Here is a 26,144-nt window from a genome sequence, read left to right on the forward strand (position 1 = left end):
CACAATGATTTGATGATATCACATTGACAACATTAAATAATAAATTGCAAAAGTCAATGACGATACTGAGCAATATAGCAGACCATGTTGCAACCAATATTTATATCAAGCGTAGATAAATATGATTGATATGTATCGTAATCAATTATCTTTCTGTATCAATTGTTTAATACATATGTAAAAATAGTCAAAGTGTCACTTTGGTCAAAATACATTTAATTAGGTCAAAGGTAATCCTCGAATTTCATAAGCAGAGAGGATTTTGTGTTTAGAAATTACTAAATGATCATTTATCAAAAGTGAGCAATTAGTCCTCATTATCTGCATACCACCCAATCAATGTATTGACTAATTGTTGCAGCTCTATTTTTGTATCTGAAATGTTTGCACTTTATGGTTTGTTCAAAAACAGCATTACTGTATACTTGTTATTTTCAAATTCAATTTTATTTAACCTAAAAAACTCCATATATTTTGTTTCTGCCATTTATTATTATGTTCTCGTCGGGAAGCAAAGTTGTCATATTATTATTTTATTCATGTTTTTCTCTTATTTTGTTAAACAATTTTTAATAACCTCATGTCCTGCTACCATCTTGAATGTAGCATTATGTTAATAGTAGAGTCAAGCCTTTTTATAAATGTTCTTTTTCGTGTAAATGTCACATGTTCGGATGAAAAAAATGTGTTTTTTCACAACGGAAGTAACGCCCATCTGCTTCCGTCGAATTCACAACATCCAAGATGGCTGCCACCATAGCTTCCCTCGTTTCGTACGGTAGCGGTTCTGATTCAGAAAATGAGTCCGAATCAAATTCTGGTGTTGAGAAAGTGGATCCAGCGGACCCGGATGCCACGGCTCACCTTAAACCTCTCAAGTCTGCACCCACAATGTCTGTGGCTCTTCTCGATCTCGCTCCCGAGGTCGCCGTTAAGGTAAGCTAACAAAGCTAGCTAACGTTAGCTAAACGTTGAAATTAGTTTGTCAAAGTTAGCTACTATAAATCACGCAATGCCTGAATATAATAATGAGAAGAACTGTCTCAATTGATTACGAAAGAGACTCTGTGAATAACTATTTTCTGTGTGGAGTTGTAAGTTGTAAACGTCACGAGTAAAACCAGCAGCGGTTAGCGGGAAACTTTAGGGGTAGAGCAAAAGCATTGCATGTTGGTCTCACGTTGTACCGACTAACTGTTCATTCATAAATATGACGTTTTTGAAATGGCTTTATGTAGTTTTTCAGCAGCTAGTACCAAAACGGCAACAGGGAAGCCTTTTTAAAAGATGGTTAATGTATGTTAAACAAATACGACCATCATTTGTCTGAAGTCGATTGCCCCCGTTGTTTGAGTATTATTGAGTTGCAGCCCCATAACCGTCTTGTTCTTGTTCGTAATTTATTTTATAGCTAGTTTAAAGGTCCTGCCTCTCCACAAAATGTTTAATACATTGATTTATGATTTCATTTTAAACTACAGAAGGCCGGAAGAGATAATTGAAATGTACTGTCAATGATTGTATAGACCTGAACAACTGAATGAAATGTGAACTATAAAAAAACAACAACAAAAACAGCTTTTACACTAAAACATCAATGTTGTAATCAATGTACTGCTAGTCAAACAGTGAGATTCTTTTTGTACCTCTTCTCTTCAGGAAGCGGTGGAGACTGGCACACACCTGGACCCTTCATTGAAAGAAGTCACGTTTAACCCGACATATGAAACCTTGTTTGCACCAGAGGTAAGTTTGGTAATTAGTAAATGACATCTAGGGATAGGTCAAGTGCAGTAGAATAATATTGAACGGGAATTTGAAAGACTTTTTTTTTTTTTTGCATACAGTTCTGTGTGTTTTCTCTAGCTGAGAAACAATTGACAAATGCCTCTACCAGCTTGGCACTACCATATCCAAAATAATACTTATATGTGATAATATCAACCAGTTCTAATATTCAAAATGTCACACAAATACATCATTTCTGATTTAAAAGAATGTTTATGTCACATCTCCTCCATTATCCTTATTTCTTCCGTTTAATGCTGCAATTTCTCATTTGAATCAATCTAGTGCTGTACTTATTTCTTGATCCATGTAAAATATGGTTAATAAATCATTAAATAAGTCGGTTGGAATTGAAGTCATGCTTAGAAATGTATGTATGAGGACCATGTTTGAACATAATTTCCTTTGCGAGGGTCCATTCGTAAAAAGATTGTGTTATTAATGATTTTGTATTTCTTCCTCTCAGTTAGGGCCGATGAACCCGTTTAAAAGCCAGCAGATGTCCGCCCCCAGGAACATGTTATCTGGCTATGCAGAACCTGCTCACCTCAACGACTTCATGTTTGAATCGCAAAGGAGGACCTTCTCCACCTTTGGTAAGCTCATCTATGACCTCTGTGGTTTAAATGATGCAGTCAATGTATTGACCCTGAATTTGAATGACCGTTTCCCCTCTCTATCCGTAGGTTATGCTTTAGATCCATCTGTTGACACACACCAGGTAACTCCCACCACTAATAGCTACATTGGCGCAGTGGATGAGGCGGAGAAAAATAAAGGTACATCTCACTTTATTTGTAAAGTGTTCACCTGCAGCTGACTTTATTTATTATGTGTTATCATGCATAAAGTACCTATTTGAGGAGATTAACAATGATCATGTGTGGTGTCTCTTCCTCCAGGGCTCACTGTGTTTGAGAGTGGAACAAAGAAGACAGAGAAAAGGAAAAAGATCAAAGGTGGAGATGCAGGAGAAATTGAAGAGTTCCTTGGACCATGGGCGAAATTTATAGATGAGAAAGACGGGGCCAAACCATCAGAGGTAATGCTTTGTTTAACCTAACCAAAAAGCGCTTTGGCACGGCATGCATATGTGAGAAAATGACTTAACTTGGCACGTTATATCTTCAGTGATGTCTCCCATAACTAATATGCTTGGTAAATATCAGATTGTGAATTGTTTTTATTTTACAGGAAGAGCAGAAAGAGCTGGATGAGATCACAGCCAAGAGGCAGAAGAAGGGCAGAAGCGAGGAAGAAGCTCCTGCAGAAGAGAAAACTGTTCTCCATGGTATGGACAGTCTTTCTTGGAAGATGACGTTTGCCTAGTTGGAATGATTGATTTTAACATTTCCTTTTAGTATTATAAGACTTTTTGTAAAATTAGCACATCCAAGAGCCAGGTGTCCCTTTTTAAACTTGTATCCAAATGCTGCAGGATTGTTTTGTAATTATTTGTTGTCTCTTTTTGTTCACCCCCCAGTTAAAGACATGTATGATTACCAGGGCAGGTCCTATCTCCACGTCCCACAGGATGTGGGCATCAACCTGCGTTCTTCAGAGGCTCCGGACAAATGTTACCTGCCTAAGAAACAGATTCATGTCTGGTCCGGACACACCAAGGTCAGTGGGAAGAGACAAAGATACATTTGTGTGTCTTTGTGTACATTAATGGCCTCTTTGTGTACCAGTTAATAAACCTTGCATATATAAGTATTCTCAAAGCAGGTTTTTACTAAAGATAAGTATTCAAATGTTGTTTTAAAATTATTCTGAATGTGAAATGATAGCAGTGTCAAACAGGTGTCTGCATACATAGAGAGAATATTCCATTATGCAGTCCTTGGGAGACTTTTACTGTCTGCCTCATACATTCTTACGAGTACTTTTGAATAAAATGATAACAAAGCCATATACGAGCAAATTGTCCCTGACATATCCAAGATTATTCAGTTTCTTTCAAAACACAGTCATTATAATTCAAATGTAAAAGCAAACACTGGGTTATTCCTAGAGAGATCTGATTCAAGTGTCAGATCTGCCAGTGTGCTTCAGGGAGAGAGAAATCACTCGAGTTTTAAATTGGCTCCTATCCGCTTTGTGCAGGAAGTTACAGCCTTCAGAGTCTCATTTGAAACGCAAAGTGTTTTGAAAAGATAATAAGCGCCTGGATGTGCTGATGTCGAGATAATAGATGGAGGATGGCCCACACGGTGTCCCAAAGTTTTATGACATTTGTTGGGGAAAGTTTAGTAACTTGGAAGTTATCCTAATTTCTCTGATTAATATGGAGCAGAGGGTTCTGCACAGACACTCTGCCTGCACTCGATATTATGATGAAACTAATAATGTCTCCTGTAGGAGCTGATTAAATATCACACTGATGTAAAATGGTATTGCTTCACCAATGGTGTTTGGACCCGTAGTAATGATTAGAGTAGCTTACTCATGATTGCATGTCTTCTTTTTTTCACAGGGTGTCAGTGCCATCAGACTATTTCCTAGCTCTGGTCATCTTCTGCTCTCGTCCTCCATGGACTGTAAGATCAAGGTAAATAATCACATTTTTACACTATAAACATCTCAGAAGCTTATGAGTGGATATACACATTCTCATTCTGTGTTTCAATGATGCAGTTTAATCATTGTTTTGATTTGCTGGTGTCATTGTCAAACCAGCACTCTATTCATTGTACCGCGTTGCTTTTGTACGGTTTAAAACTGATCTCAATCCACCCATAATGCATATTAATTCTGCTGATTTAATTAGATGTGTGTTAATGTCTGTGTTCATGATTTAATTAGATGTGTGTTAATGTCTGTGTTCATTCGTTGTTATTATCTCTTTCTCGTCACAGTTGTGGGAAGTGTACGGCGAGAGGAGGTGTGTACGGACATTTATTGGTAAGTGTGTTTAAATTCTGATTTGGTAAACCCTCTGTTCTGTACTTGATAATTATTTGTATGAGCTGTTATCAGACTAATATGAAATTCACACCTTTTTAATAAATAAATGTATAAACTTAAATAACCAACGATGGATCATTAGCAAAGATGATGACATGAAATATGTTTGAAGTCTGAAATGCACTCAGCCGATAGGGAAGTACACAGCAAAGTGAGCTCATCATTACTGGAACATAATGACACGTCTGCTGACGGGAAGTTTAGGGATATTCTTTGATGGGGGAATAGATGGGGTCTGGGGGTTTTCAGCTGATGTGTGCAGGTCACTCTAACACTGTTCCAAGAGACGGCACACTGTCTGCATAGAGATTGTTTGCAGCCATGGTTCTGCTTGCAGAAAATGCATAATTCAGCAGCACGAGGGCCATGGGGAACGGGGGGGGCGAGGTGGGGCACAAGACAGGGAGAGGAGCTGGCGTACAGGAAGAGCGGCACCGTTTAGGGGTTAATAAACTGACAGTGACAGGCTGGGGGGGTTTGTGAGCTGGGGGAGCAGTAGAGATGCACACAATGAGGCTGCTTTGTTGTGAAGAGCACATTAGGTTTTCACTTTAATCATCAGCTGTCTGGTATTTAATTTGTTTACAACAGTATAATGAATAATTCTGTTTGTTCTGTATTTCTCGCTGAAGTGTTCAATTCTATTTTATTTCTTTGTTTTATGTATTTGGATGACTTTCATATCTTTTAGAAAGTACACCTTTTTGTTACAATGTGTAGTTTGCTTCACCGTTTTTTTAATGCGTTAGGTATTTCCCTCCTAAACGTCTTGCAATTGCAAAGCATCTGTTATTGAACCACACACTGCACACCATTGTTGTTAGCACACGTAGCTTGTCTGTACTATCAAGTCAGAAAGAACAGTGAAGTATACGTGAGCTTGTGGGATGTGCATGAATGAGCGTGCATATCATTATGTGTGCATTATCATGTCGGAATGCAGAGTGGGACAAAGGGTATTGACATGTGTGCCCGGCCTTCAGTAGTTCATCTATATTTGTTTCCTCACTCGCACACCAACAAGGCTTTTTTTCTGCAGCGCCTTTTGGTTTGCGAGCGAGCCGGCATGCACTTAGCCTCAGTGGGCTCTGTTATCGCTGTGGAAACAGTGTAGCCCTGATAAAAGCAGTTTTTTAACAAGGGAGCCGTCTGCGCCCTGAGCCCCCGGGGACCCCGCATCACCTGCACTGCATGAGAAAAAGTCAAAGAGGTTTCATAGATGAGGAGAATGGGAGAAGGTGTAGAACAGTGGTTAAGACAGATGGAGCATGACATTACTCTCGCTCTCAAGCTCATTTAAAGATTCCCTTCCCCTCGTCTCCCACATCCCACATCATCTCTCTTCCTCAGCATCCCTTATTTCCCCTCACCAGATTTCCCATTCCTCAAATGAATCGAGTATAGAAGCAGGGTACTAAGATAACAAGAGTACGGAACATAGTGGATTTTCAGCATATATTTATTTATTTGATTGTAATGTATGTTTACATTTCCCCCGCTCATGTTAGGCCACAGCAAAGCAGTTCGAGACATTTGCTACAACAACTCTGGAACCAAGTTCCTCAGCGCTGCCTACGATCGCCACCTGAAACTCTGGGACACTGAAACAGGTAGGACTCCAGCTCTTCTCTGTTATTCTCACCACCTCCTGTTGCCAATATTCAGAATGAATGATTCCAAATAAACATCTCACTTAAAGAGTGAGTCTATTCAAGCTTCTCAAGAGGGTGTTCAGTATCTAACCCTGAATACTCTGTGAAAAAAATTCAATCTCGTGGACACTGCAGATATTATATAAGGAAGGACATCATAACAAACCTCAGCACAATCTTATATAGCCTTGATCTCACAAGCCACCAGATAACTGTGAATGACTGCGCAGAGAGCTTCCTTGTGTTATTGTCGGCATTTATCGGCTGGCCATGCAAGCTAGAATGCCAGTTTCTCATTCGGCCTTTACACAGACTATTGAATTGCACACACAGTTTCCTATTTGCTAAGGTTTTAATTAGTAAACAAATTTGTCAGGCAAAAATACTAAACATTCCCTAACTCCAGCTTCTTAGATTTTTGGTTGCTCTGTCAGTAGGGATGGTAAACTAGAGCTGAAACGGTTAGTCAACTTATTGATTTATATAGCAGAAATGCTGTTTTCACTCATTAAATATGGAGATATCCTGCTGTTTTCTATTTGAATCGTATGTCGAATATCCTTTTGTTCTGAACGGACAAAACAGGACATGTAAAGATATGACACTGGACCCTTGGGATCCAAAAGACGAAGAATCATTGTTTGACCTGTTTGTATCTGTTTATACAGAGGGGGAAAGTGATCTACATGTAGTGTCTCTGGGGTCACATTTCCCCCACTCCTCATCCATCTCAGTTCCCACCCCACTCAACTCAAGACTGCCAATCCAGCAGAGGGCAGAACTGAGTTAAATCCCCCACTTGTTGTCAACGGGATTTAAAGCCACATCATTCTTATACTTTCTAACTGCATAATAAGTTCATTTTAAAGACTGTGTTCCCACCAGTTTGTGACGGGTTGTTCAGTACAAAGTTGTAGCTGCACATAGCAGGGATGCCTCGAGAAGTTTCTAGTATTTAGATGTGTCCAATTTGCAGTTAAACAATGGATGTGATACATAAATGATTTAGGTGAACGGCCTCTATTCCTATCTTTTTAAAGGCCTCTTTGTGTTGCAGTCATTTCCAATTTCCTGTTCCCTCTTCTCCAGCAGTGGAGGTAGCATCGCTCCTGTGGTGTTTCACCTCTGCTGAATAAACGCCCAAAGAAATGTGTCTGTGTTACGGCTGAGCTGTGGTTTGAAAACATGTCTTGTGTCCTCACTTTTAAACAACTTGAGTGTCTCCTCTGAAAAGCACAGGGAATTATTCCTGAGCTCTGACATTTATGTTTGCCTCTCCACAGGCCAGTGTATCTCTCGCTTCACCAACAGAAAGGTTCCGTACTGCGTCAAGTTCAACCCAGACGAGGACAAACAGGATCTCTTCGTGGCCGGCATGTCTGATAAGAAGATTGTTCAGGTGAAATTCAATTCTGCTCCAAGCATCACTTCAAGCGTATATTTCCCAGTTGGCCAAGCAGATGCACATAAGAATTTCTATGTGCGCCCACCGAAGCGTGAAATAAACTCTGCAAACCTGTGTGTCTGGGTTTCAACAGGACTACAGCAAGTCATTAATCATGGGGAGCATTAGGGTGGAAGAGGCAAAGGGGACCAATTGGTGATAATAGTAGGAAATCCATTACTGTAATATCATACAATTAGGTTAACAGTTTTAAGAACACGTTACTCTGACCCTCTATAGGAAGGTTGGGGTTTTATGTCAAGAGCTTGTTGTCTGATTTTGTTTTCCTCAATTCATAATCATGCAGTTTGGGATTAACTAACATTATACTCTCAGCTGCATCTTTAATTTAATTTAAATGTCAAAATGTTGATGTAAGAAGTCATTATCACAATATCTGGCACATATTCAGCATTATTATTAAATCATGCTGCTCTCTCCGGGGTTTTCAGAACAGATGGCTGCTCCTGTGATCACCCGAAGGCTATGATCTTAAAAAACAGAACAGAATAAAAATTGGATATCAAATATGTTTGGGCATTAATGCATCCTATTCAGTTGTTGCCTGGAGGCCTTCCTACGTGACTTTCCTTCCATTTTAATGCGTGTATGTTTGATAGCTAACATTACAATGCAGTTAAATCATTTCACTGCATTGGCACAGTTTTAGAAATGCCTCTCAGTGAGTCTCCCACAGCCCAGATATAAGATATCTTTCACCATTGTAGGAAAATAGGTTATCAGCACACAGCAGAAAACTTTTTTTAATAACATATATGTCGTTTTTTGAATCCAGTTTAATAATCTACTAGGTTTTGACTTGAATGAATGTGTTAACCTTCTCTGTGTGTTTTGCTCTCTGCGCCTTGTCTCTCTGGCAGTGGGACATCAGGACCAATGAGGTGGTTCAGGAGTACGACCGTCACCTGGGAGCCGTCAACACCATCACCTTTGTGGATGAGAATCGCCGGTTTGTCAGCACGTCAGACGATAAGAGTCTTCGAGTTTGGGAGTGGTAAGTGCAGACTACAAGCTGTAAATCAGGGTTGACATATGGTGCGTGAAGTGGTTGAATTAATAGGGGGGAAATCCGATACAGGAACACCTTGAAAATAGACCCTTTAAAAATGTTAAAGATCCTTGAAGCTCTAATGAAACGTATAATGCTGTCTTGTCTTTTTACCAAAGTTGTGTTCATTAAGTCTTAAGAATTAAATTAGAATCAGAGATTGCTCTGTTGTTAAACATTTAGTTTTTAATTCTGACGCTTCACCGTCTCGCCCTCTCCTTTATTCCTCGCCTCGCTGAGTGATTCAAACTTAATATGTGATGGATTTTTTTATCTGTCGATGCGATTTGTGCTTGTGAAAGTTATTAATAGAGCTGGCAAAGATAGGGAGGCAGATGCTTGCTAATGTAGATTCTTCACAAAAACGAGATCTCAGCGTTTTACAAGCACTTACATGGAACTATTTTGTCCTAACAAAGTAAAGTGGTGTTGACAGACTTATGGCTAATTTCCACTCTTCAGTGACTGTGGGGGAGAAAGCCCCGCTGCGTGTTTCACAACGACCGCTCAGGAAACGCTTGGTGTGGTGGTTTAGACCTTTTTTTAGCTTGGTCTGTCAGCTGATATTAATGATGAGTTTGATGTGCATCAGTCAAGAGCTAACACTGCATACTACTGACCAATGAGCTTAATAGTGTTTGTGGATATTTCTGACTGTGCACGACAACCTTATGGTTGCGTGATACACAATGTCTTTACTACTCTGTTTTAATATCAGAGCCTCAAACAGTGCTTCAGTGCTTTTCATTTCATCGACTTAACATTTTTTTTGAGTAAATGTTAGAATAAATATATCAAGAATTATCTAGAAGTGGACGCCACGTGTGCAAATGCAGTAGATATTGTAAAAGGAAAGTTTGTGTCGTGTTTTGTCTAACCTCTGCACCTAGAACATTTGAAATGACAAACTATACATCTTCAGTGTATCTTGCTGCCTCCTGAAGATGCCCTCTTGCACCGCTCATTGTTCCTTTCATTGGTTGTTCATAAGAGGATTTGACATCGACAAAACTCTCGACAACAGTGTCTCGGACAAAGCTCCCCCAGCTGTGCTGTAATCTGCTCTGAGTCATCGGCTCTGCCTCCATGCTTTACATGCATCTGTTGCACTGGGAGCTAACACTGTACTGTACCAATGTTCCAGCATAACCCCTGTGAGCCTGGCCTTTGCTGCCAATTGCATATTTTTATAAATAATTAAGTTATGCATATTACATTATTGGAAAGCAGATGTGCAAATCAGATAAAGTTTTAAAAGTATTTGTAATCCCCCTCCTGCCTTTCAAATATGTATTTCAAGATATGTTCATTACATGAGAGGGACTACTAAGAGTAACCGGGGGTCCTGTGTTGATAAACAAACTCTGGTACTTTTGCTCAAAGACGATAAATATTTAAAAACCAGCAGATAAAAGACGCTTAGATTCTTGAAAAGGAGGGGGGGGGGTTTTCAAGGACAAATGTTTTTTAAACCTTTATTTATTTTTTCGCTCTAGTCAGATCTTCCCAGTGTGAGAAATGGGGATTAACTTGTCAATAAAAAGGGCTTTGTTTTTCACAAACTCTTTAAATGTGAGTTGGAGGACAGAATATCAAGAAGTAAAATACAACATCCCATGACTCTAATTTGTAAGCTTGTTAAGGAGGAGGAGGGGGGGGGGTCTCCCATGAACTTTCTAAATGGAGCGAATGGGCGAGTGGTATGCTCGGCCAGAGAGTGGCTTTACTGTCCCTCTGTCTCCCACGGTTACCACCTGGCTCTCAGCTAACCCCTCCCGTGAGAGCGGCTACACGGCAGCATTAGGCAGATTTTCTCATGTCTTCAGTAGAGGGGAGGGGCCGGGTGAGGATGTGCGGATGCTTAGACAAGCTTGTGAGGCAGCAAATCTAAAGTCATTCACAACACAGTCTAAGAGGCGTAATTCAAATGCCATGCTCATTTTAACTCAAGTTTATTTGGGAGAGGAATTGAACTGCAGCCGGGGTTTATCCTCTGGGAGTGAAGTGTTGGTGTATGAGTTGAGGGAGGATTACAATCAATATAAAATGTGCTGCTCTGTGCCAACAAGGGGAATTAGCTCTTGTTCAAAAACACATCTCTCAGAGGGCGATGAAACTGTGGGCTAAGAGGGACATATGGCATGATGATGGATTGGGGGGAAAAGGGGATCCAGAAAGCTGTAAAAATGTGCAGAGCAGAGGGGAGGACATAGTTGGAATCACACACGACAGAAAGTGAACTGCCATGTCATCGAGGAGCATTTCCCTCCAGAATGACTTTCATCATGTCCTGAGCTTTTTTTTAAATCTGCCTGCCAACCCAAATATTAACATTATATTAATATTTGTCCATTAGTCATGACTATACCAACGCAGAAGTGTCGCAGTCATTAAAAAGAAAGAAATATCAATGTACTCTTTAGTCAATACTAGTATTTATGTGTTCTGATTCTTGCATTTGTTCCAGCTACAAACAAACAGTCTGATTTCTACACTTAACCTGAACCTTACTGCAGATATTATGCCTGACAAACAAAAGTTCACACGTACGAAATTCTAAAAAAAATCCTCTTTCAGTGTCGTCACTGTAACCTATCTTGATAGACACCGTAAACAATCATCTATTATTCATGATTATCCCCAGTGTATAGAATGTTTGTCGTGTGTTTTCCTCTCTTCCTCTCCCACCTCTGCTACACAACATTCACACGGTTATTTCTGGAGCTCTGATGAAGAGATCTGTTGTCTTTGTTGTCTTTCCTGAGTTTATCTTTGCATGTCTGCTGACATTGAATCTGACAAACCCTGCCGCCTCTTTTTTTTTTAAATGTCTGCCTGTGTGTGCGCATGAGTTGTGTGTTTAATGTGAACAAGGGTTTGCATTTCTCGTCAAACTCTTGTCTTAAGTTCTTCAAAGCCCATCTTTGGTCTTGTGTGCTCGTGTGGTGCGATCCCTTTGCTGAAGCTGTTACTCATCTCAGGCATGGCTTTAGTTAAAGCAGATGGCAGGAGGAGAGCAGGGCACTTACTTGATGCAAACACCCACAGTTTAGGCAGAGTGACACCAAAGTTACACAGTATAGAAAAAGAGGAAACTGTCATGCTGTCATCCTGGCAGACACACGCAGCTCTGTAGATTTGAATGATCTTCTGCAGTTCACTTAAGTTTAACTAGCCAAGTTTCCTATCTCTCCCAAAGCAGAGACAGAGCAGAGCAGAATTGTTTACATACTGTTAGCTGTAATGGTGAACCTCCCTTGTTTTTCACCGTAGCTGTTCCTCCGCCTGTGAGCATTTTTGAGACTGCATAATTAGTTGCAATGAACAAACTACAGCTCATTAAATGTTTTTATTTTCAGTGTTTTTCTCTTCGGTTGTAGTCTCATCCTGTGTTTAACCCACCTTCAAGTTTGCTCACAGTGCTTTGTTTCTTTTTTCAGGGACATCCCAGTGGACTTCAAGTACATCGCCGAGCCCAGCATGCACTCCATGCCAGCGGTGACACTTTCTCCCAACGGTGAGTACTCAAATCATCCCACAGATGCTGTCAGTCAAAGTACAGAAGACTCTGGGGTAGGGCTGCACGATTTGGGGAAATAATCGAATTGCGATTTTTCTGACAGATATTGCGATTCGATTTGCGATATTTGTTTTTAAGCGACCCAACGGACGTTTATTGTAAAATGCGGCCATATCTCCGGCTAGGAAGGTCGTATCAACGTGCTCCCGTCTCTAGCACCCCCGCAGCCCGAGCTACGAGTGAAAGAACTAAACTTACATGAAACTTACGTTGGGTTGCTTTAAAGTCAAGCTTTAGTTTATGATAGGGCTGTACCCGAATATTCGTTCGTTGGAGTACTATTCGAGTTTCAATTTCGTTATTCGGATATTCGTTTTGTTTGTTTTTTCGTTTTTTTTCCCGTTTTTTTTTCAAATTGAATTTATTGAAATCTCCAATATCAACGTAAGAGCTTGTGCCTCTTCGGGGGGTGTTAACACTTAACCATAAACGTTATCGTTTACTTTCTCCGTCTTTATATGTAGATATTACTTTTCTCCGTTAATCTCCGTCACATTGTTTCCAAAGCAACTTCCTGTCAACTGCGCTAACTCTCCTTCAAAATAAAAGCATGTCCATAAATAGGAAGCCAAGCCAAATTACACTTAAGACATATACAACTGCAACGAAAGTAACAAACACAATGCGATATCCTTTTCAATTTCAAAGAACACAAATTGGGTTACATTAACAAATAATATATTATATTTGCTGCTGATTACTACCGAATATCCGGAGCCCGAAAAATGGTATTCGGGACAGCCCTAGTTTAAGATTCACCCTGTAATAGATGTAAAACATATGATGGAGCATTACTAACCTGACTCAGATGGTTTGTTTCACCAAACCATCTAGGAAAGCTCCATTGGAAGCCATTTGGAAAGGGCAGGCACTTTCAAAAATACTTGGCAGGTGATTGGATCAATCTGTCGATCACCTACTATCATGGGCCACTTCTGATTGGTTAACAATGACTGGTACATGTGGAGCACAGCACTTCTGATTGGTGTGGATGACTGACACACAAGAAGAACAAACAAAAACACTTAAAAATAAATTGAAAAAAACTAAAAGAAATCGCAGGCTGTGCGATTTGATAATTGCATCATTTCAAATCGCGATTTCGTTTTTTAATCGTTCAGCCCTACTCTGGGGAACTTAAACTTATTTGGCCAGATTGGAGTTGATTCATACCTGTAAGAGTTGGTCATTGCTTAAAGGAATTTAGAAAATAAAATGAATATGGGGGTTGAAAGTTCAGAACCAGTCATCAGGGTTTCTGATGGGTATATATCGACTGTATAGTCCTAATTCATCTCCAATCCTGTGTGTGTTTGCTCCTAGTACGCCAGCTGTCACAAACAGCCCCATTGAGCTCTATTAAAACACTATGAAGTCTCCTAAATGCACAGTATTGTGAGGGAGTGAACTGTAGAGCGCACAGCAGCCAGCAGTTTCAATTAATGACATGTAACCACGGAGGGAAAGAGAAGCTGCGCTGGGTAAAAGGAAGCTCAGTTGTTAAGCCTTTATTTTAGTGATATTACTCCTGGTGGTAATGTTTGAACTTTAGATGGAGAGATACTGTCCTCCATTCAAAGATAATAATGAAATGGCTTCGAGACCTTTTATAAAATATTAGAGGATAGCATCAAAAGGAAAACTATATTTGGTTAAAAGGCCAATTCTTCTCTTGTGATATGAGTTGATTGCCAAGAAGTCTTTGCTCCTGGCCAAACAGTCAGACACGTAGTGATCTTAAAGGCACGGACACACCAGGCCGATTATCGGCGTCGGTGGGCGTCAGGCCGACGATGAGATCACTGATTGGCTGTTCAGCTAGCGAATCAGTGCATGAGAAGCGAAACGGAAGTGAGGGACCCAAACAAACTATTAAGGCAAATCTGAGATTTCATTTAACTCCAGCTCTCGACACAGGTTCGGGAAAGCCCCATGAGCTTCTCGCTGTAGAGTGAAAATGGAACGCACACGCTATTTGTTGTTTGTTTATATCACGCAGTCTGTTCTTCTTCTCTATGTTATCACGCAGTCTGTCTTCCGGTTGTTGCCTCTTTTGAATAACGAATACACACTACTGCTGGTAAGGAGAGTTATTGCCACTCACGCATGCGCAGTTCGTACGTGCTTCTCGGCCGTCGGCTGAAGTCTTTGCGGTGTGTTCCAGTGCGACACATGGCCAAAACGCAGAGTCGGGGTCCGTCTGTGTCAGTTCTTTGTTGTCAGATTGGTGTGTCCGGGCCTTAAGATGCCTTTTTGTATTCGGATTTAACATTTAGCTTTAGAGGTGCTGGTAACTGTTGGACAGAGCGAGGCTATCTATTCCCTATATGGGGAGAGTTTTTTTGACCCTATCGAATTTACTCAATAAAGCAAATACGCGTATTTTCCAAAATGCAACAATTCCTTTACAATATTTGTATGTTATGTTCCTTCCCGTAGGCACCGTGTAAGAAAAAATGAAATGAAAGTTGTCAGCCCAGGAATGGGACACGGTTGTGATCAGGACATCATTATTTTATGCATTATGCGACACAGTGGGAGAATGGAATGAACTTGCTGCTGGACAGCTGAACTAATGAGTTTCCACAGATGTGAGTGGAGGATGTAAGAAGCCTCGGTCTGACACAGAGAGACTTTTCATAGAAGCTCACACCTCAAATAACTCCCTCTTCGAATGTCAGGCTTCCTTTTGAATCAGGAATTCCCTCTTGTACTCCATCAGCTACCATCAAACTCGGCTCTTCTCTACCTTCTTTGATTCCTCCCTTTCATCCTCTCCCTTACACGTTCCCTTGTCTCCTCCCTTTGCTTTGGGCAGCAGCGTTCTTATTTGTGCCAACATGGTTAGTTTCTTTGGAGCGGGTGAATAATGAATGTGTTCTCAGTGGGGGACCATTCAGTTTTCTCTCACGCTAAATGGCACCAAGCCCCACCTCTCCTGTTTCATCTGTACAGAGCGTTGGAGTGCGCTGCTGAAATTGGCCAAGTTGTTTTCATTCTTCTGCATGTATTGCATTTGACATTTAGTGTCTTTTTTATTTATGTTTTGAGAGGGAGGATGTAAGACAAGGAAACACTAGATCTCTGTCTCATACCACATTAATAATTTCCATCATGTTTCCTTTCAAGAAGTGCAGTGAGTTGTGTAATGCTTTAACACTGAAGCGCTGCCTCTAATCACTGTGTAGTGACTTTGAGGCTGTAAAACCTTTAGAGTAGATCTGAACGAGGCAGTCACTGATGCAAAGCTTTTTTGTTTTTTCTTATCCTTGAATGTCTCAACCTATTAATTAATTTGAATGATGGCAAAATGTTGAGTTCATGAGTGTCATCTACCAAATGTTTGTGCCTTTTGTTGTGTGGAATTCTGTTTTGGAAGTATTTTTACACCAAGGTTAAAAGCTCTACTTAATGCCGCACTAGATCAGAGTAGTTAGACTGCCAGGTTTAGTGCATATTAAAATCAGTGGCACGCAGCGTCATGATTCTACAGTGGCTGCTTGTTAAACATATGCCTGTGCAGAGTCATGCTAATGAGACAAAATAGCGAGCAAATGGGCACTTTGAAACTTGCTATGACAGCTTTTAGAGCTTCGATATGTCTGCATATTGAAATGATTACTACTAACGCAAACTGCTGCCCTACTTAATATAGGCCATGAACTTCTTATACAATACATCCAATACCATAATACTTGAATATAATCTTTTCTCAGTGATTTTGTGACCATGTGGAACAGTATTGTACTGTGTGCAGCACCGTTTGAGATGAGCTGGTTGCGTCATTGTCTTTGCTTGTTTCCAACCCCAGGTAAATGGCTGGCTTGTCAGTCCATGGACAACCAGATTCTGATCTTTGGGGCCCAAAACCGCTTCCGACTGAACAAGAAGAAGGTCTTCAAAGGTCACATGGTGGCTGGCTATGCCTGCCAAGTGGACTTCTCCCCAGACATGAGGTACGCCTTTTTTAATTTTCTGATATAGCAGAGTATAACTCTTTCATAAGAGATATGAAAGAGATAAGGGTTGAATGTTTAAAAATAACATTCTAAAATCACTTATTTCAGTAAATGAAAAACAGACTCCCACCTTTTGGCAGGTAACGTTTTTTTAGCAAAGTGCTAATCTTTCCATCCTCTCTCTCTCTCCTCTATCTGTCTATTTTTCTGGACCTTTTCCCCCCAGCTATGTGGTGTCAGGAGATGCGGATGGAAAGCTGAACATTTGGGATTGGAAGACCACCAAGCTCTACCACAGGATCAAGGCTCATGACAAAGTGTGCATCAGCGCACTGTGGCACCCGCACGAAACCTCCAAGGTCATCACCTGCGGATGGGATGGACTAATCAAACTCTGGGATTAAATATGTCATGGAGCGTGTTTCTGTTTGGGCAAGGGGTTCTGGGAAATGGAACAGAACTGGTTCACTGTAGACAGACGGAAAGGGACATTTTTGAAAGCCCTAAAGTGAGAGCCACAGGACTGGTATCCAGTCTCATTGTAGCAGCATATTTTTGTATCTCGTCGTGAGAGTTCAAATTATGTATTATCTGTACAAAGATGACCACAAGCATACATTCTAAATAGTTTCTACTGCATTTGGAATATTAGAGGGGAACCATGACATTATTTCAGATTGTTGTTGTTGTTGCAATGTTCTTTGTAGCTTTTCTTTTGTAATATGTAGTAACCATTATTAATTTTCAATTGTAAGACCATCGCTGTGTGGAAATAAACATGTACATTTGACTTCTTAAGAAAATGAAGCATTGGTTCCTTGGACAAAATGTGTATTCAGCCATAATTTAACACAACACATGAGAGACCTTTTGTTAACTTTCTTTATTACATTTCATTTAAATATTTGGCAAATCAGATTTATTGGATATTTTTTGAGGTTGGCAATCCCAGTGATTTGTTTTCAGAGAAAGTTTGTTGGTTAACTTCTGGTGCAGCAGAGATGGTGAGTGAGGCTTATTGTACACCACACAAAAACTGAAAGGAGGAAAAGAAATGACAGTCACACAATGCCGCTTTGTGTGGACCTCAATTGTTGGTTTTGTTTCATTACAACCCAGGACACTGCAATATGGGAAGGAAATAATTGAAGTTCATGTATTCTTTTTGTCTTTTTCCCACACACTCTCCCACACATATTCATTCAAATATCCAACAATCAAAAATGAGCAAATCTAGATGCATCACTGACGTCCTTCACATTACTGTTATGTTTTCGGTTCGAGATAAAAATCATATCAGGGTTCAAGTAAAGGGAAACATCCGCTTGTCCAGAAATCATCCGCTTCCGACATCTCTACCTTTGCACACATTCCTCTGCTTATTCTCTTTTTTTAAAGCAGACCCTATTGCCTTCTCAAAATATTCAAATTCAATACATTTCCTTTAACAAAATGTATATTTATTCATGTTCTAATGAGTGGGCTGTAGGCCTGTGCAGACCATTATAATCTGGAAAGGTTGTCTAACAACAAGCTCTGATAGTACCATGATGACGGAGCTGACTGAATCGGAGGCTGACCTGCAGCCAAAACACCACCACTATGAGGTAGACCACAGAGAGCCTCGGAAAGCAATTATTCTGCCCCTTTACACGTCCAAGGTCTTTATAGGCCAGGAGAGGAAGAACAGGATAAGTAGGAGCAGGGATTTCAGCTTGGCAGAAAGGTCAGGCCAGATAAGAGCAGTCTGTTAAGGAACAGCTGTGGTCTGGCAGAATGTGTACTCCGACTTAAAACTCCATGTGACACAACCTTGTATATTTCCATCCAGAAGCTGTTCAAGCCAAGATATGTTTTTTTTTTTGTGGGTTTATCGCTCCGTCTCTCTTCCCTCAAGGCTTCCACTCTGTGTTCACCCAGCTCAGGGTGTAAACACTGCTGGCGTTCAGAACATTCTTATGCAGGAAGAGGTGAGGTTTGGCTGGGTCACTGTGGACGTGGAAGAGGCGGAAGTTGGCGCGCTCCAGCTCCTTCAGCAGGCTGAACCAGTACCGCACCACGGAGGGGTCTTCCCCCCCCACCTCAAAGCCCGCCCAGTGCAGGTGGAGCTCCAACAGCAGCTGCCCCACTGAGTCCAGAACCCCTTCCAGGACCAAGTTCTCCAAAATCTTCCACTCAGCGCTCTCCATATCTGCCTTCAGTACATCCACCTAGAATTAGGGAAAAACACATCGGATGTTTTTCTTCAGGTAATAAATTAGTTCTATTAAATTATGCAAAATGGTGGAATTGTAAAAGCTATTAAAAGATGAAAAGGGAGTAAGTGAAGCTTGGCCTTTGTACTTGCTTTAGCAATGTTGATGATGGATTGAGAGAGAGCAGCCTTGCTGTGTCGGAGCCGATAGGAAATGTTTCATAAGATAAATGTTAATAGCACCCTTAGGTCATATTCATGTGAGGAGACTCATGCATGCACAAGGTTAAACACATAACCTCAAGATCTCAGGATTTCTTTTAACTCTGCTGGATTGCTGAAGATGACCATTGTGTGACCTTTACGTATTTGAACGCCTATGTGTGCGACAGTCATTTTCTTCCTCCGAAGCTCAGCAGTCCTCATTTAACATTTTCTCAGCTAGTACATCATGGAGCCACTGAATTAGCAGTGATAAGACCAGAGGAGAGATTTAGATAACTAGATTTATCAAAAAGAAGCCTGGAGTATTGTAGAGTCAAGGATTATTATACATTATTAAAGATAACATGAGATGATGGCTAAAGGAAAATCATAGTGCTTTTCATTTTTTTAATTGTGGGAAATGTTCACATATCTACAACCAAACTGAGAACAAAATGTAACATATTAAAGTGGCCATGACATTTCTGATGCCTTTGGTGACAATACAGAACTCCCAGCCCTCATTAGTGGAACTGAACAAGTCCTAGAAACTCTAATACGATACTGTTGTAGTGTCCAATTACCAACATGATCAACGGTCCAATGTACATTTTATTTTACATAAATGAGATGCGACTACCTGCCACTGACTTTGCCACTGCTGTGACAGTGTCTGCTACCTCAGCTGATCCCCAGAGCTCAGTGGATGAGTCATCTGTGTCGTTTTTAAGAAACGGAGAAGAAATGCGGCACAGATGCATATTTCGACCTTTACCGAGTCACTCTGTTTCTTCACTGCTGCTTTTTCTGTCACAAAAGCTTGGCAAAAGCTTTTGAATAGAAACTGTTCTGCTGCGACTTGCTTCTCCGGCAAACTATTTTCTAGCATTAAAACCTCATTACAAGGAGGTGCGCGTGGCTTTGCATTTTAAACAGGTGTGTACTATCTCCTATGAAACAGTATTGTGTACAAAACACTGTGTTCTTTCAAAAGACTGAACATTTTAGGAGGAGGAGTCATAGTGTATTATAAGCAGGCATTTTGGCCTGTGGTCACAAAATTATCTGGGGAGCAAGAATGTGTTAAATTGTATTAGTCTGTCCATTAGATAGATAGATGTATACTTTATTGATCCCAATTTTTGTATTAGATTTTGATGTTTCTTTTGTTTTATTAAAAGTGTTGTTGTAATTGTAGTGCTATAAAAATAGTCACCCAAACCTTAGGATCCAACCTCTGAGGATTTTGAATCTTAATAATACCTCTCCTAGTCAAATATTTTCTTTGGGTAAGTTTCCTTGTTGCTAAGGGAAGAGACACAAATCTGTCTGCTATCCAGCTGTGTCTTCATTACATATGTAAGAAAAGCTTGGCTTCTCTAACCCTGAATTATCCTTCAGCCTGTTCCTAATCAGGTATGTTCGCTGGAAATATATCTGTGTTTATTAGTATGCATACTCTCAGTGGGCTATATGATTGATCTTGTATGCAGATCCCCTATCTGATGCGGTTGAACACAATCCCTGGGGGGCTTTGGAGAGGTAACATTCAGCATGATAATATTTAGAGGAGGAAAACCAAATTATATACGGGGGTTTATCATCCTGGAGCCTGACACAGATAACAGAGGAATGATTCATAATAAACTGGATTACGTTGGATTGCAAAGGGCTTGTGTTTGCATGCTAGCGGCATATAAGTGAATTCCCTAGCTGACACTGGAAGAAAAATCAATTATATTTAGATCCAGGTGGTGTCAAACCCTTCACTCAAGTATATTATAGTGAGGGACCATGTCATATACAATCCCACTTATGCTTTCACTCTTACCTGTCTGTGTCCAAAGTCATTTAGAATGGTGGCCAGTTTCTTGGTGATGGCGTACTGACGCTGGGCGACGAAGGCCGGGTTGGGGTCCCTCCAGTCTATGGAGAGCCGATGAAGCCACATGTCTGCCTGCTGCAGGTGAGGCTGCTTCAGACTGGGATCGAAGCAGTGGACCTCACATCCCGCCCTGGAGAGAGAACGCTCCAAGGTCCGGTCATCCACACCCAGCCTGCAGCACCACGGCACAGGACAATCAGGTTAAATATATATATATATATTATATTTAAACTTTCTTGGTATAAGCAAAAAATATGTACATAGTCCAGAGGGGTCATGAGATTTAAATCAAAGTTAGCCTATTTTTGACTATAGTTCATTAAGAAAAACATTTCACATTTTACAACTTTGGCTTTGTTTGTTTACTAAACAAAACTAAATGCGTATAGCTATAGTGGAACAGCAGTGCTTTGATCTTAATGCTAACTATTATAGTAACATGCTGACAATGGTGATGCTGAGATGCTGCAAGTTTAATGTTGTCTAAGCTCATCATCATTTGAAATGATCTTGTTTTGCTATTCGACAATATACACAAATTAAAGCTGAGGCTGATGGGAATTCAATTAATTTGACAGGTTTCACTCCAATGTAAATTGAGCTGAAACTACAAAACTGACATGTATTGCAATACGGTTTGTTAAGAACTCATTTTAATCAAAGACCCAGACATTTATTTTATGAAACGAAGAAACATGGTTAATGACACAAATGGTACGGACAATCTGCATCAAACAACACACTTCACTGCGATACTGAATTCACCTGCCACCCTAAAAGCAATAAATAAATAATCAATGGGAAACTTCCTATCGAGATAATAAATCAAAGACTTGTAAAAAATGCCCTTTCTCTCTCCTCTATGCCTCTCCCTAACTTTTATATTCTTTCTGTTGCTGCTATTCTCTTTTTCCCACCCCTCTCCTCTCTAATTCTGCAATGTTCTCCCTTTCTTCCGTTCTCAGTCACTGTCTCCGCATTCCCTTTGGCCTAGTTTGTGCTGCGGCTGTATTCTGTAATTGCAGCAGGGAGTACATTTCGCAGTACACGCACACAAGCAGTACATGCTTTCAAAGATGAGGCACTTTTGGTCTCTGAATGCATCCCACTAGCAGGCAGAGGAGGGATGACTATATGGGAGAGATTGAGATGCAACTAGACGTTTATTTCACCAAATCAATATTTAAATTATTCTCTGAGGGGGTATTTTGACCAGGAATCGCTGCAGTGACACTTCAGAAGACAGGGATCAGGGATTACTCATGAGTGTGGGAATCACAGCGCATCAGGAGCACTTCTGTATGACAGGGCCGGTCTCTACTAGCTGTAATATCCTCTCTCCTGAGACTGTGCCACAGCAGTGACACTCTGTTGACTAGAATGTCATGGCAACCAGATATGAAGATGTGTGTGCGTGTGAGGAATCACACGATGGATTTGTTAATCTGATAAACAGAGCCTTAATTATGTCTGTCCTCGCTCTGAACTATAATGTCAACAGCCTCTGGAGGTTGTGGACCTCAGAGGTGGCTGAGGATGTTTACCAAAGGTTGAGTGGGCTTCCTACCCCCATGCCTTTTATCAATCTCCCCTTACATTGTTCCCTTGGTTTCAAATAGCATCGTGTTCTAACAATATTGCTGTCCCCATGACTGTCTGTCTCTTCACCTCCTTCTTTCTCTCTCTTTCTCTCACTGCCGCGCCCCTCATATTACACATTACAGCTCATTTACATGTGCATGTTTAATGCCCGATCGGCTTTATAAGTACATGGTCTACAGTCTGCAGGCAAAGTTGTAGTTAGAGGAACTTTTTTAAGTAAAAGAAACCCTTTCAGTGCCGTGAAAAAGTTTCACCTACCTGGAATGCAGTTATTATTAATTGGCCCTTAAAGGTCCCATGTCATGGCCATTTCTACTGATCATAATTCCATTGTTGAGGTATACTAAAATAGATTTATATTGTGCAATTTTCCAAACTCACATTGGTTTCTCATACAGCATCTCTGTAAAGTATGTGTATTCACTCTCTGTCCTAAACGGCTTGTTGGAGCTCCTGCCCCCCCCCCCTCCCTGTGAGCCCAGTGTGCTCTGATTGGTCGGGACGTTGCGAGGCTCGCTGCTCAGTGAGCTGGCTTACTTACAAATCTGATTTATTATATAAGGCTCTTCTTTTCACAGTTTTATAGAACCTGCAGTATTTAATGCTTCATGGTAGGATTTTATGTATACATGAAGACGTAAGGTTGTACATTTTATGGCATAAATATGATATTTTGCTACTAATTTCTACGTTCTAATTCTATATTCTAATTCATAATTTCTTCTTTCTAATGTTGCTAGGAAGACACTTTTAAAAAGGAACAAAGAAATCTAATGGAGCCACTAGTAGCTTTATTAGGATGTAAAACGGCTGCTGACAAGTTCAGAGGCTTACTTTGTCTGTCAGGAATGTGTTTTTTTTCATATAACAGTGGATGATTCATCCTCTTAAAAAACCTTTGATTACAGTAAGCATCTAATAATGTATGATATTATCATTGACACTAGCATAAGAGGATGATGGAGGATGAGAGAGGTAAGATGGAGTATCAGAGGTCAAAGGTGGATGACTGGTCTTTCATGTGGAAAAACTTCCTGTGACCCCCCCCACTCCGCACCCGCATCCCCCACCATGTGACCAATCACAGAGCAGCAGCTCATCCTGCCCAGACACAGCCGTCCACGCCTCGTTAAACTGTATGCACATTAGACGTATCACTCGTAAACACACACACACACACACACACACACACACACACACACACACACACACACACACACACACACACACACACACACACACACACACACACACACACACACACACACTCAAATGCACGCAGGAGTACACACACAATTGTACATACTCGGTAATGCACTGTGCTCAGCAGTGTACACAGACTTAAAGTTCTAATAGTACATTTTCATTAAAGTCAGTGTTATGAACTTATGAGCATCAGTGGACTGTAGTGGAGGGTTATGCAAGTCTGCTGTACATTAGGATACTCAGCATACCTGGCATAGATTCAAGAGTATGACCATGAAGTCTCTTTGTGTGTGTATTTGTGTGTACTATGAATCTAGGTCAGATAGGGGACACAGAGAGGAGAACATCCCTTGCCAAATTCTGGAAAGGTAGAACTTTAGAGAGCAGTTTGCCGTGTTGAACTATTATTCTGGGCTCTTAGGACTTTTCTTTTGTTAGCATAAACTTTATTTTTTCATTGAATTGTATTTTTAAGGTCATCTCGCTGTTATTGCATAAGCCAGAGTTGAGGGGCGACTAAGAGTAATTTGAATTCCTTCCAGAGGCTTTAAGGGATCAGTTAGATAGAAGGAAAAATGGTAATGTGTCTTTCATTGACATGAGAAATCAGAGCTGTGAGTCACATTTTCCCAAGCTGATATTCAGGTCAAATGTTACATCTTTGCATAAATCACTGAGAGGACATGTAGTATTCCCTTTGCTTTTGGTGCATTGCCATGTAGCTGGCCTGCATGAGTGACTCCCCATCAATCAGCCAGAGGATATCAGATGTGTTTTCCTCCAATCTCTCCACTTGACCCCTGAGCTCTTCTCCAAAGAAAGGCAGGAAGCCAAAAGCAGCCCCCCCCCGCCCTTTCTCTCCTGCATCAGTATCTGAGCCCTGCTTGCCTCTCGAGACCTTCGCAGCACCTCAGCCCAGCAGAGGCCCAGCAGGGAATAAACCGAGCCGAAATGATCCTCGACACAAAGCCAAATGGGAGTGATTGACTCTCCAATCTTAAGAAGGTCAAATACCTCGGTGGCCTGGCTGACTCCATTCCAGATTACTTGCCACTCAAGCAGAGGAAGCAGAGGTGGAGTGGATGTGACGTTCCACGCTGATGTTGGAGGTATAGTTCAGGCCGATAGAGGGTTATCTATACTCTTATTACCGTGTTACTCATCAAATTAAATTGCCCAGAAAACTGAGATAACCACACAAAAGAGAAAAATATAACCGCTACCCGGCACAAAAAAGTGAGCTGAACATTTCAAAGTTGTCAGAGAAAGACAGATTCTGATAAAAAAATATGCTCCGTTGGCAATTAGTCTTTAAAATGAAGACATAAAAAGACAAGGCGAACAGGGAACGTAGAGACAGAGATCCTGTATTATGTGGAAAATAGCCTTCTTTGATGAAGTAGTTAGAGAAAACCCTAGAAAAGAAGTGAATAGTTACGGGTGAAGCAACAGTGGCAATTGTGAGTAGAGATATCACAGCCTGCCACAGAACCAGATGCTCTGAATATCTGTCGCACCTACAGATAACCCACTGACAGAAAACTAATGTTGTGAACACATCCGTTGCTCTACAGATGCAGTACACGACAGCTTGTCTCAAATCTGGTGTAATAATTGTTGTGATCATCATTATGATTTAGATGAGATGGTGAAGGTAAAGATTTGCGTTTGGGAATTAATGTTTTCATTGGAAGGCAAAGGGAGTGTTTGTTTGTACGCACCCAAAAGAGTACACCCGGCAGTGTTTGCTCTGTATTCTGTGGCTCAGGCTGAATTTGGGGTCCAGACATGCAGCCCAGGCCCCTTTGGTCCCCTCCTGAGCAGCTTCATCACCGGTCAAAGATGCACATGACACCTGGACACATAAAAAACACACATCTTATAACAGCCATATCTGATATTAAGAAGCAGAGCATCTTATATCTTTACACATATAATGTTACATCAGAAAGAACATGCACTACAATGGGAAATCATTGGTATTTCTATTATAGGAATGTGTTTTATTGACTTACTTTCTACACAGTGTTAACACAATATTCCTGTACTTAAGGAGCTGCAAAGTATGTTACATCATGCAATAACCTCAACAACCATAACCTTATGTATACAGCGAGCATTTAAGCACTTATGTGTGGCAAGCATCATTTACTGAAAATTAAGTTGAACCAGGCATTAAAAGGACCGTTTGTGGTTGGTCTTAAGCGTATGACACATTTTGTTCTGAGTGCATTTGTCTTAAACAGCATTAGTCCAACGTAGCATATAGTCGCAATAGATTAGGAGCCAGCATTTCAAAGTTAAGAGTGGCAGCTTGGTTGACACTCCCTGACCTCTCCTGATTTGATGAACATATTTTCTTAAAATATCTTAACATAAATGTTATAAATCAGTGGAAGCTGCTGCTGAATTTGACCCTGGGCTAGTGTGTGTTTGGGCCTCAGTGTCAAACTACAATATGAACACTATTCATCATGATATACAGCTGGGGCAGATGCTTCTGCCAAGTCTCAGCAGTACGATGAAAACATATGATAATAAGAGCAGTTTGAAGTAATCCTTCTTGATGTGCTTTTTATGTACAGATTGTTAGG

The 26,144-nt window shown here is 40.7% G+C and overlaps 2 protein-coding genes across 2 annotated transcripts in view; one reads left to right on the forward strand and one right to left on the reverse strand.

Annotated features, from left to right (window-relative positions):
- Nucleotides 1–731: 731 nt before the first annotated feature.
- On the forward strand, nt 732–17,257 carry cdc40 (cell division cycle 40 homolog (S. cerevisiae)). Its single transcript, XM_034142873.1, has 15 exons — nt 732–936; nt 1,660–1,746; nt 2,255–2,384; nt 2,475–2,567; nt 2,691–2,830; nt 2,983–3,079; nt 3,272–3,411; nt 4,265–4,339; nt 4,647–4,692; nt 6,264–6,365; nt 7,691–7,806; nt 8,733–8,866; nt 12,361–12,437; nt 16,312–16,456; nt 16,686–17,257. The coding sequence occupies exons 1-15, from the start codon at nt 745–747 to the stop codon at nt 16,861–16,863; spliced, it is 1,752 nt and encodes a 583-aa protein (XP_033998764.1). The 5' UTR covers nt 732–744; the 3' UTR covers nt 16,864–17,257.
- An 18-nt stretch (nt 17,258–17,275) lies between these two features.
- Nucleotides 17,276–26,144, reverse strand: part of mettl24 (methyltransferase like 24) — a 28,404-nt gene continuing 19,535 nt past the window's right edge. The window contains 3 exon segments of the mRNA XM_034142874.1: nt 17,276–18,669; nt 20,689–20,914; nt 25,272–25,405. Of these exon segments, the coding sequence (XP_033998765.1) occupies nt 18,352–18,669; nt 20,689–20,914; nt 25,272–25,405 (678 nt within the window). The 3' untranslated portion in view covers nt 17,276–18,351.

Source organism: Trematomus bernacchii, unplaced genomic scaffold (assembly GCF_902827165.1).
Source record: "Trematomus bernacchii unplaced genomic scaffold, fTreBer1.1, whole genome shotgun sequence".
In the NCBI taxonomy this organism is placed as follows: domain Eukaryota; kingdom Metazoa; phylum Chordata; class Actinopteri; order Perciformes; family Nototheniidae; genus Trematomus; species Trematomus bernacchii.

Coding starts and splice junctions, on each gene's coding strand:
- cdc40 (XM_034142873.1), top strand. CDS start 745: ATGGCTGCCACCATAGCTTCCCTCGTTTCGTACGGTAGCGGTTCTGAT. Junction 1,747..2,254: donor AAACCTTGTTTGCACCAGAG/GTAAGTTTGGTA, acceptor TCTTCCTCTCAG/TTAGGGCCGATGAACCCGTT. Junction 2,385..2,474: donor GAGGACCTTCTCCACCTTTG/GTAAGCTCATCT, acceptor CTCTATCCGTAG/GTTATGCTTTAGATCCATCT.